The sequence below is a fragment of the Esox lucius genome, chromosome 9 (genome assembly GCF_011004845.1).
Source record: "Esox lucius isolate fEsoLuc1 chromosome 9, fEsoLuc1.pri, whole genome shotgun sequence".
Lineage (NCBI taxonomy): Eukaryota > Metazoa > Chordata > Actinopteri > Esociformes > Esocidae > Esox > Esox lucius.
In genome coordinates this window covers 12,759,548-12,774,006 of record NC_047577.1, presented here as the reverse complement: position 1 = coordinate 12,774,006, position 14,459 = coordinate 12,759,548, and the positions used below count along the sequence as shown (strand labels likewise).

At 51.4% G+C, this 14,459-nt stretch overlaps 1 protein-coding gene across 1 annotated transcript in view; it reads right to left on the bottom strand.

Annotated features, from left to right (window-relative positions):
* The window catches only part of nomo (nodal modulator), a 53,626-nt gene that overhangs the window by 14,869 nt on the left and 24,298 nt on the right, over positions 1 to 14,459 (bottom strand). The window contains exon 15 of the mRNA XM_020049777.3: positions 3,988 to 4,075. Within this exon, the coding sequence (XP_019905336.2) occupies positions 3,988 to 4,075 (88 nt within the window). The remainder of the gene's footprint in view (positions 1 to 3,987; positions 4,076 to 14,459) is intronic.

Genomic DNA, 14,459 nt, shown 5'->3' with positions numbered 1-14,459 from the left:
TTGCTTCCAAAGTTGCTAATTTAGGAGCTTCTCCATGCTTCATTGAAATATATAACTGTGTGTCATCAGCGTAACAGTGAAAGTTTACATTGTGATTTCGGATTACATCGCCCAGAGGGAGCATATATAGTGAGAACAATAATGGGCCCAGAACTGAGCCTTGAGGAACACCAAAGCATACCTTTGGACATATCAGAGGATATGACATTCACACTAACAAACTGATATCTTTCAGATAAATAAGATTTAAACCAGGCTAGAACAAGTCCACGCAGCCCAATATGGGTTTCCAGTCTCTCTAAGAGAAGGGAGTGATCAATAGCATCAAAAGCAGCACTAAGATCAAGAAGCAACAGGACGGATGCGGAACCTTTATCTGAGGCCATTAGAAGGTCATTTGTTACCTTCACAAGTGCAGTCTCAGTACTATGATGGGATCTGAAACCTGACTGGAGTATTTCATAAATGTTATTTGTCTTTAGGAAGGCATTCAGTTGCTGGGAAACACATTTTTCTAAGATTTTTGAGAGGAACGTGAGGTTCAATATTGGCCTATAATTGTTTAATATGTCGGGATCCAGATTAGATTTTTTTAGAAGAGGCTTAATTTCTGCTATTTTTAGTGAGTTTGGTACACATCTGGAGGAAAGGGAGCAATTTAATATGTTCAGCATTGGCTGACCTAGCACAGGAAATAGCTCCTTAAGTAATTTTGTTGGAATCGGGTTGAGCTGAGAGTTTTTGGGTTTAGAACACATTACAAATTTAGTAAATGTGTCGAGCGATACGGTATCAAAAAATTCAAGTGTCCCCATTGACACCTGTTCAGGGAGGTTCAGGACATTTTTAAAACAACTGAGATTTTGAGGACCATAACTATTTAAGGAGGAGTCAGTTGTTTTCTAATGGAGATGATCTTTTCATCAAAGTAGTTCATGTATTCATTACAACTAAAGTGAAGACCCACTTCACTTGCTAAGCTTTGCTTTTTTGTTAACTTTGCAACTGTATCAAAGAGAAATTTGATTGTTTTTGTTCACCTCAATCAGTTTGGAGAAATAAGCTGATCGAGCAGACGTGAGTGATTTTCGGTATTGTACTGTACTGTCTATCTAGGCTAGTCTAAATACTTCCAACTTGGTGGAGCACCACTTTCGCTCCAATTTTCTGGAGGCTTGCTTAAGTGCTCTAGTATTGTCTGTGTACCAGGGAGCAAGTTTCTTGTTGCGTATTTCTTTTGTTTTTAGTGGTGCAACTGTGTCTAATGTATTTCGCAGTGTTGAGTTTAGATCCTCGATTTGATCGTTTACAGATTTATTTACTCTGTCGTTAATGAGCGAACTTGTAAGAATATCAAGGAATTTATTTGTAGTCCGAGAATTTATAGTATAGCTTTTGAAACTCATTGTATGCAGAGCAAGTGGATTTCTTGTTTTAATGGTAAATGTAATAAGACAGTGATCCGATAATCCATGACTTTGGGGGGAAATTTTTAGATCTATAATATCTATTTCTCGTGACAGGACTAAATCTAAGGTGTGATTGTGGCAATGTGTTAGACCTGAGACATGTTGGATAAAACCCATTGAGTCAATTATGGCTTCAAAGGCTTTTTGAAGAGGATCATTGGACTTTTCCATAAGAATATTGAAATCGCCAAAAATTAGAATACTATCTGCCATGACTACAAGGTTAGACAAGAATTCTGGACACTCATTGAGGAACATTGTGTATGGCCCGGGGGGCCTATAAATAGTAGCTATGTAAAACGATTTATCGGCCTGGTTAACTTTTATTATTAAAACTTCAAAAGAATGAAACTCAGTGATATGCTTGAGAGTAAATTTATATTTACTGTCATAAATATTAGCAACACCCCCTCCTTTTCGGGATGCACGAGGGATATGATCACTAGTATAACCAGGAGGAGAGGCCGCATTTAAGGCAGTGAATTAATTAGGCTTTAGCCACGTTTCACATAAACCAGTAACATCTAGTTTATGATCAGAGATTAATTCATTTACTGCAACTGCCTTTGGTGCAAGGGATCTAACATTTAGGAGTCCCATTTTGAGATGCGAGGTGATACAGTCATTTTTATTTTTATTTGTGACCGAGGTGGAGGAAGGCTTTATCTTAATAAGGTTGTTTTTGTTAGCACTACCTTGTTTAACTTTTCTCAGCCTGGAACGAATCACAGTGACAATAGGTAAAGCTGTACTAACTACTCTGGCTATGCTATCGACAGACTCCACTATGCTAGCAGGCTGGCTAACAGCCTGCGGCCTGACCTGCACCCTATCTCATGTTAAGGCTATAGGAGTAAGACTCCTGTCAACGTTCCTAAATAAAAGAAGAGCACCAATCCAGCTAGGATGGAGTCCGTTGCTCCTCAGCAGATCAGGCCTGGCCCTATTTCTGGGAGAGTCCCAAAAAGAAAGCCAGTTATCTACAAACTCTACCTCCTGCGAGGGGAAGAACTCTGTTTTCAGCCAGCGATTGAGTTGCGCAAGTCTGCTGAGCTCGTCACCACCCCTAGCTGGGAGGGGGCCAGACACAATTACTTTCTAGCCAATTTACACGCTGATGCTATGTTCTGCTTCGTAACCTCGGACTGTTTCATCCTAACGTCGTTGGTGCCAACGTGAATAACAATATCTCTGTACCCTCTATACTTGCCAGTTTTAGACTTCGATAGCAACAACCCTAGATTTGCGGCTACATCGATGGCTCTGCCCCCTGGTAAACTGTGTACGATTGCCGGCTGATTCTTTAGTCAATACTGCAGGTAATGGAATCACCAATGACTAAAGTTCCGTTTTTCAAGGACACCGGTAGAAAATGCCTGCCGATCATTCCCCTCCGAAGACGGCTTGGGCCTTGACTCCGACTCCAGTGGGGAAAACCTGTTGAAAGTCTCAGTTGGATTTAGCAACGATTCAGGTTTAACTGGTCGACGGCTTTTCTTTCCAGTGACCAAGAGAAAGTTATTACCCGGCAGCAGGAGCTGTGCCGGGGGCTAACAAGACTATTGTTTCTTCCTGGTGGCACTGACGCAGTCTTTTCTATTTCTACACTAGCATAATCCTTGCCAGACATTTGCGTCAGAAGCCGAGCATCTAACTCTGCTATCTTTAACTGAAGACGATAGTTCTCCTCCGTGATGTTGCTACAACAATTACAGTGATAAGGCATTGTAATGATACTTAGCCTCGGGTGTTCAGGGGAAAGTAGTTCCATTAAATATTTCCAAAAAGAGTCCCGGTGTAGTAAAGTTGGGTGTAGTAAAGAGGTCAAAAGATAAAAAAAATTGCATTGGTAAAACTCTTAAAATTTTGACCAATTAATTTATATAGAGTAAACTCGAAAAAGTTTGTCTGGTAGCCTGGTAGGTTACAGCAGGCCGCACGTCAACAATCAGCAATCTCAACAAGCCCACAATTTTTATATCTAATGCTTTTTATATTGTACCCTTCTCCTGACTGATATCTTTCAAAAATGAGATGCCTCTGATGCTTTGGAAGCTATCTGTGGACCATGGCTTTTGCTCTCAGATGCAACTAAGAAAATGTCAGGAAAATCCTACTAGCACAGCTGAACTTTATTTGTGATTAATCAGAGTCACATTAATAGATGGCAGGTGTGTAATTAATTCTATTTAACATGAGTTTGAATGTGATTGGTTAATTCTGAACACAGCCACATCCCCAGTTATAAGAGGGTGTGCAAACTTATGCAACCAGGTTATTGTAAGGTTTTTATTTTTCATTTTCCCCCCACAAAGATTTCAGATTGTTATTCAACTGAATTGTTCACATTATAGGTCACATTAAAAGTGGAAAAAGTTCTGACATGATTTATCTTTGTCTAATTCTTTTACATCACAAAAACCAGGCATTTTAACAGGGGTGTGTAGACTTTAAATCCACTGTAGAGTGGGAGAGAGGGAGATAGAGTGGGAGTTAGGGAGTGGGAGTTTGGTCATACCTGGCTTAGAGAGGCAGAAGCGGTTGACACCCTTGGAGAGGTTATAGACACCAACATTCTCAGGCTTGCTGCCATCTTGGAAAAACTCCTGCCAAGACAGAAAATACAGTGGGTATAGAAAGTCACCAACCCCTTTCAACATGTTCACCTTCTCTTGCCTAACAGCCTGAAATTAAAACACCTCAAATCAAGCCATTTCCAGAATTAGACACACAGTAATTCTGAAGCGGTCCCCATCAAACCCCAATCAAACCCCCTATCCCCTCGACAAAAACCCCCCAGATTCCACCACTGAGAACCCCCCGAGACACCAGAAAACCAAACCCTCCACAAACTCTACCTAGGGGGATGGGGGGGGGACAAAGGGGGACAGACACCAATCAAAAAGGTGGGACAGACCCCCCAGAGACCACCCGAAAGACACACCTGAGAAACCCTCCTTCCACCCCCCGTGTGGAGGGAACAGAAAAAACTCCACACGGGGGACAGCAAGCCAGATGGCATGTTACTCTACCTAGAGTGATGGCCTAGGGCAGGGAAAAACTGAGGATGTATCCTATCTGCCTCAACTCCACTTCCACAACTTCAGAGCCCAGTACCCACACCTCCAGTGACTTCTGCTTCTGACACCACCAAGGACGGGGGGACCCCAAAGGGGGACCCCATGGATGGATACCCACGGGGGGGGGCCCCACGGGGGGGGGGGGCCCCCCCGGGGGTACACCATGGGGGGGGCCCCACGGGGGTACACCATGGGGGGGGCCCCACGGGGGTACACCATGGGGGGGGCCCACGGGGGTACACCATGGGGGGGCCCCACGGTGGAAGGGGGGGACCCCCAAGGTGGATGGGGGGGACCCCCAAGGTGGACGGGGGGGACCCCACGATGGACCCCACAGGGGGACAGAAACCACTCCACATGGGGGACAGACCACCCAGAGACCACACGAAAGACCTCTCTGATACACCCGATAAAACCCCCAAAAGACTCAGCTGAGAAACCCTCCTTCCATCCACCTCAAACTCCAACCAACCCTGAAACATCCCCTGAATCCCAGAGCTCTAACCCGAAAAATCCAACCCGAATATTTGGATATTAACAGTAAGGCACAGGTGAAATTCAAAGACAAGCTGAGCCAGAAAATGAACACCGAGAGAAAAAAAACAGCGCCCGCCAAACCTCCTCGTCAACCGGCCAGGCAGCAAGCTGGACTGCATGTTGCTCTAACTGGAGTGATGACAGGGAACAATTCTGAATATCCTGATATTAACAGTAGGGCACAGATGACACTCAAAGACAAGCTGGGGCAGAAAATCAACACAGAGAGAGAAAAAACAGCACCCACCAAACCTCCCCGTCAACCAGCCAGGGGGGAAAGAAACCACTCCACACGGGGGACAGCAAGCCGGATGGCATGTTACTCTACCTAGAGTGATGGCCTAGGGCAGGGAAAAACTGAGGATGTATCCCACCTGCCTCAACTCCACTTCCACAACTTCAGAGCCCAGTACCTACACCTCCAGTGACTTCTGCTTCTGACACCACCACGGACGGGGGGACCCCATGGATGGATACCCACAGGGGGGCCCCACGGTGGACGGGGGTCTACTGTGTAGATTTTGTGTACCATGTCAGAGTATTTTCATTGTTGAGAATGATGCTATGTTATTCGGTGCATTTAATTTAATAAAATACTTTGAATATGACTTTTGACTTTGACTCCTGATGGGGTAACAACCCCCCTACAAGACCCCCTGATATACCCCACTTCAAAGACCCTGAAACCATGCCCAAATCCACCCTCCCTCCACCCCTACCTCCGAGACCCCCCCTCAAACCCCAAAACTCCTCTGAGCTCAAATCCCAAAACACCCAATCCAGAAAATGTTGATATTAACAGTAGGGCACAGGCGACACTCAAAGACAAGCTGAGGCAGAAAATGAACACCGAGAGAAAAAAAACAGCACCCACCAAACCTCCCCGTCAACCAGCCAGGGGGGAAAGAAACCACTCCACACGGGGGACAGCAAGCCGGATGGCATGTTACTCTACCTAGAGTGATGGACTAGGGCAGGGAAAAACTGAGGATGTATCCTATCTGCCTCAACTCCAGAGCCCAGTACCCACACCTCCAGTGACTTCTGCTTCTGACACCACCAAGGACGGGGGGACCCCAAAGGGGGACCACATGGATGGATACCCACGGGGGGGGCCCCACGGGGGGGGGGGGGGCCCACGGGGGTACACCATGGGGGGGCCCCACGGGGGTACACCATGGGGGGGGGCACACCATGGGGGGGGGGGCCCACGGGGGTACACCATGGGGGGGGCGCCCACGGGGGTACACCATGGGGGGGCCCCACGGGGGTACACCATGGGGGGGGCCCACGGGGGTACACCATGGGGGGGCCCCACGGTGGAAGGGGGGGACCCCCAAGGTGGATGGGGGGGACCCCCAAGGTGGACGGGGGGGACCCCACGATGGACCCCACAGGGGGAGAGAAACCACTCCACATGGGGGACAGACCACCCAGAGACCACACGAAAGACCTCTCTGATACACCCGATAAAACCCCCAAAAGACTCAGCTGAGAAACCCTCCTTCCATCCACCTCAAACTCCAACCAACCCTGAAACATCCCCTGAATCCCAGAGCTCTAACCCGAAAAATCCAACCCGAATATTTGGATATTAACAGTAAGGCACAGGTGAAATTCAAAGACAAGCTGAGCCAGAAAATGAACACCGAGAGAAAAAAACAGCGCCCGCCAAACCCCCTCGTCAACCGGCCAGGCAGCAAGCCAGACTGCGTGTTGCTCTAACTTGTGTGATCACAGGGAACAATTCCGAATATTTGGATATTAACAGTAAGGCACAGGTGAAATTCAAAGACAAGCTGAGCCAGAAAATGAACCCCGAGAGAAAAAAAACAGCGCCCGCCAAACCTCCTCGTCAACCGGCCAGGCAGCAAGCTGGACTGCGTGTTGCTCTAACTGGAGTGATGACAGGGAACAATTCTGAATATCCTGATATTAACAGTAGGGCACAGATGACACTCAAAGACAAGCTGGGGCAGAAAATCAACACAGAGAGAGAAAAAACAGCACCCACCAAACCTCCCCGTCAACCAGCCAGGGGGGAAAGAAACCACTCCACACGGGGGACAGCAAGCCGGATGGCATGTTACTCTACCTAGAGTGATGGCCTAGGGCAGGGAAAAACTGAGGATGTATCCCACCTGCCTCAACTCCACTTCCACAACTTCAGAGCCCAGTACCTACACCTCCAGTGACTTCTGCTTCTGACACCACCACGGACGGGGGGACCCCATGGATGGATACCCACAGGGGGGCCCCACGGTGGACGGGGGTCTACTGTGTAGATTTTGTGTACCATGTCAGAGTATTTTCATTGTTGAGAATGATGCTATGTTATTCGGTGCATTTAATTTAATAAAATACTTTGAATATGACTTTTGACTTTGACTCCTGATGGGGTAACAACCCCCCTACAAGACCCCCTGATATACCCCACTTCAAAGACCCTGAAACCATGCCCAAATCCACCCTCCCTCCACCCCTACCTCCGAGACCCCCCCCCTCAAACCCCAAAACTCCTCTGAGCTCAAATCCCAAAACACCCAATCCAGAAAATGTTGATATTAACAGTAGGGCACAGGCGACACTCAAAGACAAGCTGAGGCAGAAAATGAACACCGAGAGAAAAAAAACAGCACCCACCAAACCTCCCCGTCAACCAGCCAGGGGGGAAAGAAACCACTCCACACGGGGGACAGCAAGCCGGATGGCATGTTACTCTACCTAGAGTGATGGACTAGGGCAGGGAAAAACTGAGGATGTATCCTATCTGCCTCAACTCCAGAGCCCAGTACCCACACCTCCAGTGACTTCTGCTTCTGACACCACCAAGGACGGGGGGACCCCAAAGGGGGACCCCATGGATGGATACCCACGGGGGGGGGGCCCACGGGGGGGGGGCCCACGGGGGTACACCATGGGGGGGGGGCCCACGGGGGTACACCATGGGGGGGGCCCCACGGGGGTACACCATGGGGGGGGCCCCACGGGGGTACACCATGGGGGGGGCCCACGGGGGTACACCATGGGGGGGGCCCATGGTGGAAGGGGGGGGACCCCCAAGGTGGATGGGGGGGACCCCCAAGGTGGACGGGGGGGACCCCACGATGGACCCCACAGGGGGACAGAAACCACTCCACATGGGGGACAGACCACCCAGAGACCACACGAAAGACCTCTCTGATACACCCGATAAAACCCCCAAAAGACTCAGCTGAGAAACCCTCCTTCCATCCACCTCAAACTCCAACCAACCCTGAAACATCCCCTGAATCCCAGAGCTCTAACCCGAAAAATCCAACCCGAATATTTGGATATTAACAGTAAGGCACAGGTGAAATTCAAAGACAAGCTGAGCCAGAAAATGAACACCGAGAGAAAAAAAACAGCGCCCGCCAAACCTCCTCGTCAACCGGCCAGGCAGCAAGCTGGACTGCGTGTTGCTCTAACTGGAGTGATGACAGGGAACAATTCTGAATATCCTGATATTAACAGTAGGGCACAGATGACACTCAAAGACAAGCTGGGGCAGAAAATCAACACAGAGAGAGAAAAAACAGCACCCACCAAACCTCCCCGTCAACCAGCCAGGGGGGAAAGAAACCACTCCACACGGGGGACAGCAAGCCGGATGGCATGTTACTCTACCTAGAGTGATGGCCTAGGGCAGGGAAAAACTGAGGATGTATCCCACCTGCCTCAACTCCACTTCCACAACTTCAGAGCCCAGTACCTACACCTCCAGTGACTTCTGCTTCTGACACCACCACGGACGGGGGGACCCCATGGATGGATACCCACAGGGGGGCCCCACGGTGGACGGGGGTCTACTGTGTAGATTTTGTGTACCATGTCAGAGTATTTTCATTGTTGAGAATGATGCTATGTTATTCGGTGCATTTAATTTAATAAAATACTTTGAATATGACTTTTGACTTTGACTCCTGATGGGGTAACAACCCCCCTACAAGACCCCCTGATATACCCCACTTCAAAGACCCTGAAACCATGCCCAAATCCACCCTCCCTCCACCCCTACCTCCGAGACCCCCCCCTCAAACCCCAAAACTCCTCTGAGCTCAAATCCCAAAACACCCAATCCAGAAAATGTTGATATTAACAGTAGGGCACAGGCGACACTCAAAGACAAGCTGAGGCAGAAAATGAACACCGAGAGAAAAAAAACAGCACCCACCAAACCTCCCCGTCAACCAGCCAGGGGGGAAAGAAACCACTCCACACGGGGGACAGCAAGCCGGATGGCATGTTACTCTACCTAGAGTGATGGACTAGGGCAGGGAAAAACTGAGGATGTATCCTATCTGCCTCAACTCCAGAGCCCAGTACCCACACCTCCAGTGACTTCTGCTTCTGACACCACCAAGGACGGGGGGACCCCAAAGGGGGACCCCATGGATGGATACCCACGGGGGGGGGCCCCACGGGGGGGGGGGGCCCACGGGGGTACACCATGGGGGGGCCCCACGGGGGTACACCATGGGGGGGGGCCCACGGGGGTACACCATCGGGGGGCCCCACGGGGGTACACCATGGGGGGGGGGCCCACGGGGGTACACCATGGGGGGGCCCCACGGGGGTACACCATGGGGGGGGGCCCCACGGGGGTACACCATGGGGGGGGCCCACGGGGGTACACCATGGGGGGGCCCCACGGTGGAAGGGGGGGGACCCCCAAGGTGGATGGGGGGGGACCCCCAAGGTGGACGGGGGGGACCCCACGATGGACCCCACAGGGGGACAGAAACCACTCCACATGGGGGACAGACCACCCAGAGACCACACGAAAGACCTCTCTGATACACCCGATAAAACCCCCAAAAGACTCAGCTGAGAAACCCTCCTTCCATCCACCTCAAACTCCAACCAACCCTGAAACATCCCCTGAATCCCAGAGCTCTAACCCGAAAAATCCAACCCGAATATTTGGATATTAACAGTAAGGCACAGGTGAAATTCAAAGACAAGCTGAGCCAGAAAATGAACACCGAGAGAAAAAAAACAGCGCCCGCCAAACCCCCTCGTCAAGCGGCCAGGCAGCAAGCCAGACTGCGTGTTGCTCTAACTTGTGTGATCACAGGGAACAATTCCGAATATTTGGATATTAACAGTAAGGCACAGGTGAAATTCAAAGACAAGCTGAGCCAGAAAATGAACACAGAGAGAAAAAAAACAGCGCCCGCCAAACCTCCTCGTCAACCGGCCAGGCAGCAAGCTGGACTGCGTGTTGCTCTAACTGGAGTGATGACAGGGAACAATTCTGAATATCCTGATATTAACAGTAGGGCACAGATGACACTCAAAGACAAGCTGGGGCAGAAAATCAACACAGAGAGAGAAAAAACAGCACCCACCAAACCTCCCCGTCAACCAGCCAGGGGGGAAAGAAACCACTCCACACGGGGGACAGCAAGCCAGATGGCATGTTACTCTACCTAGAGTGATGGACTAGGGCAGGGAAAAACTGAGGATGTATCCTATCTGCCTCAACTCCAGAGCCCAGTACCCACACCTCCAGTGACTTCTGCTTCTGACACCACCAAGGACGGGGGGACCCCAAAGGGGGACCCCATGGATGGATACCCACGGGGGGGGCCCCAAGGGGGGGGGGGGGGCCCACGGGGGTACACCATGGGGGGGGGGCCCACGGGGGTACACCATGGGGGGGGCCCCACGGGGGTACACCATGGGGGGGGCCCCACGGGGGTACACCATGGGGGGGGCCCACGGGGGTACACCATGGGGGGGGCCCATGGTGGAAGGGGGGGGACCCCCAAGGTGGATGGGGGGGACCCCCAAGGTGGACGGGGGGGACCCCACGATGGACCCCACAGGGGGACAGAAACCACTCCACATGGGGGACAGACCACCCAGAGACCACACGAAAGACCTCTCTGATACACCCGATAAAACCCCCAAAAGACTCAGCTGAGAAACCCTCCTTCCATCCACCTCAAACTCCAACCAACCCTGAAACATCCCCTGAATCCCAGAGCTCTAACCCGAAAAATCCAACCCGAATATTTGGATATTAACAGTAAGGCACAGGTGAAATTCAAAGACAAGCTGAGCCAGAAAATGAACACCGAGAGAAAAAAAACAGCGCCCGCCAAACCCCCTCGTCAACCGGCCAGGCAGCAAGCCAGACTGCGTGTTGCTCTAACTTGTGTGATCACAGGGAACAATTCCGAATATTTGGATATTAACAGTAAGGCACAGGTGAAATTCAAAGACAAGCTGAGCCAGAAAATGAACACCGAGAGAAAAAAAACAGCGCCCGCCAAACCTCCTCGTCAACCGGCCAGGCAGCAAGCTGGACTGCGTGTTGCTCTAACTGGAGTGATGACAGGGAACAATTCTGAATATCCTGATATTAACAGTAGGGCACAGATGACACTCAAAGACAAGCTGGGGCAGAAAATCAACACAGAGAGAAAAAAAACAGCACCCACCAAACCTCCCCGTCAACCAGCCAGGGGGGAAAGAAACCACTCCACACGGGGGACAGCAAGCCAGATGGCATGTTACTCTACCTAGAGTGATGGCCTAGGGCAGGGAAAAACTGAGGATGTATCCTATCTGCCTCAACTCCAGAGCCCAGTACCCACACCTCCAGTGACTTCTGCTTCTGACACCACCAAGGACGGGGGGACCCCAAAGGGGGACCCCATGGATGGATACCCACGGGGGGGGCCCCACGGGGGGGGGGGGGCCCACGGGGGTACACCATTGGGGGGCCCCACGGGGGTACACCATGGGGGGGGGCCCACGGGGGTACACCATGGGGGGGGCCCCACGGGGGTACACCATGGGGGGGGCCCCACGGGGGTACACCATGGGGGGGGCCCCACGGGGGTACACCATGGGGGGGGCCCACGGGGGTACACCATGGGGGGGCCCCACGGTGGAAGGGGGGGGACCCCCAAGGTGGATGGGGGGGGACCCCCAAGGTGGACGGGGGGGACCCCACGATGGACCCCACAGGGGGACAGAAACCACTCCACATGGGGGACAGACCACCCAGAGACCACACGAAAGACCTCTCTGATACACCCGATAAAACCCCCAAAAGACTCAGCTGAGAAACCCTCCTTCCATCCACCTCAAACTCCAACCAACCCTGAAACATCCCCTGAATCCCAGAGCTCTAACCCGAAAAATCCAACCCGAATATTTGGATATTAACAGTAAGGCACAGGTGAAATTCAAAGACAAGCTGAGCCAGAAAATGAACACCGAGAGAAAAAAAACAGCGCCCGCCAAACCCCCTCGTCAACCGGCCAGGCAGCAAGCCAGACTGCGTGTTGCTCTAACTTGTGTGATCACAGGGAACAATTCCGAATATTTGGATATTAACAGTAAGGCACAGGTGAAATTCAAAGACAAGCTGAGCCAGAAAATGAACACAGAGAGAAAAAAAACAGCGCCCGCCAAACCTCCTCGTCAACCGGCCAGGCAGCAAGCTGGACTGCGTGTTGCTCTAACTGGAGTGATGACAGGGAACAATTCTTAATATCCTGATATTAACAGTAGGGCACAGATGACACTCAAAGACAAGCTGGGGCAGAAAATCAACACAGAGAGAGAAAAAACAGCACCCACCAAACCTCCCCGTCAACCAGCCAGGGGGGAAAGAAACCACTCCACACGGGGGACAGCAAGCCGGATGGCATGTTACTCTACCTAGAGTGATGGCCTAGGGCAGGGAAAAACTGAGGATGTATCCCACCTGCCTCAACTCCACTTCCACAACTTCAGAGCCCAGTACCTACACCTCCAGTGACTTCTGCGTCTGACACCACCACGGACGGGGGGACCCCATGGATGGATACCCACAGGGGGGCCCCACGGTGGACGGGGGTCTACTGTGTAGATTTTGTGTACCATGTCAGAGTATTTTCATTGTTGAGAATGATGCTATGTTATTCGGTGCATTTAATTTAATAAAATACTTTGAATATGACTTTTGACTTTGACTCCTGATGGGGTAACAACCCCCCTACAAGACCCCCTGATATACCCCACTTCAAAGACCCTGAAACCATGCCCAAATCCACCCTCCCTCCACCCCTACCTCCGAGACCCCCCCCTCAAACCCCAAAACTCCTCTGAGCTCAAATCCCAAAACACCCAATCCAGAAAATGTTGATATTAACAGTAGGGCACAGGCGACACTCAAAGACAAGCTGAGGCAGAAAATGAACACCGAGAGAAAAAAAACAGCACCCACCAAACCTCCCCGTCAACCAGCCAGGGGGGAAAGAAACCACTCCACACGGGGGACAGCAAGCCGGATGGCATGTTACTCTACCTAGAGTGATGGCCTAGGGCAGGGAAAAACTGAGGATGTATCCTATCTGCCTCAACTCCAGAGCCCAGTACCCACACCTCCAGTGACTTCTGCTTCTGACACCACCAAGGACGGGGGGACCCCAAAGGGGGACCCCATGGATGGATACCCACGGGGGGGGCCCCACGGGGGGGGGGGGCCCACGGGGGTACACCATTGGGGGGCCCCACGGGGGTACACCATGGGGGGGGGGCCCACGGGGGTACACCATGGGGGGGGGCCCCACGGGGGTACACCATGGGGGGGGCCCACGGGGGTACACCATGGGGGGGCCCCACGGTGGAAGGGGGGGACCCCCAAGGTGGATGGGGGGGGACCCCCAAGGTGGACGGGGGGGACCCCACGATGGACCCCACAGGGGGACAGAAACCACTCCACATGGGGGACAGACCACCCAGAGACCACACGAAAGACCTCTCTGATACACCCGATAAAACCCCCAAAAGACTCAGCTGAGAAACCCTCCTTCCATCCACCTCAAACTCCAACCAACCCTGAAACATCCCCTGAATCCCAGAGCTCTAACCCGAAAAATCCAACCCGAATATTTGGATATTAACAGTAAGGCACAGGTGAAATTCAAAGACAAGCTGAGCCAGAAAATGAACACCGAGAGAAAAAAAACAGAGCCCGCCAAACCCCCTCGTCAAGCGGCCAGGCAGCAAGCCAGACTGCGTGTTGCTCTAACTTGTGTGATCACAGGGAACAATTCCGAATATTTGGATATTAACAGTAAGGCACAGGTGAAATTCAAAGACAAGCTGAGCCAGAAAATGAACACAGAGAGAAAAAAAACAGCGCCCGCCAAACCTCCTCGTCAACCGGCCAGGCAGCAAGCTGGACTGCGTGTTGCTCTAACTGGAGTGATGACAGGGAACAATTCTGAATATCCTGATATTAACAGTAGGGCACAGATGACACTCAAAGACAAGCTGGGGCAGAAAATCAACACAGAGAGAGAAAAAACAGCACCCACCAAACCTCCCCGTCAACCAGCCAGGGGGG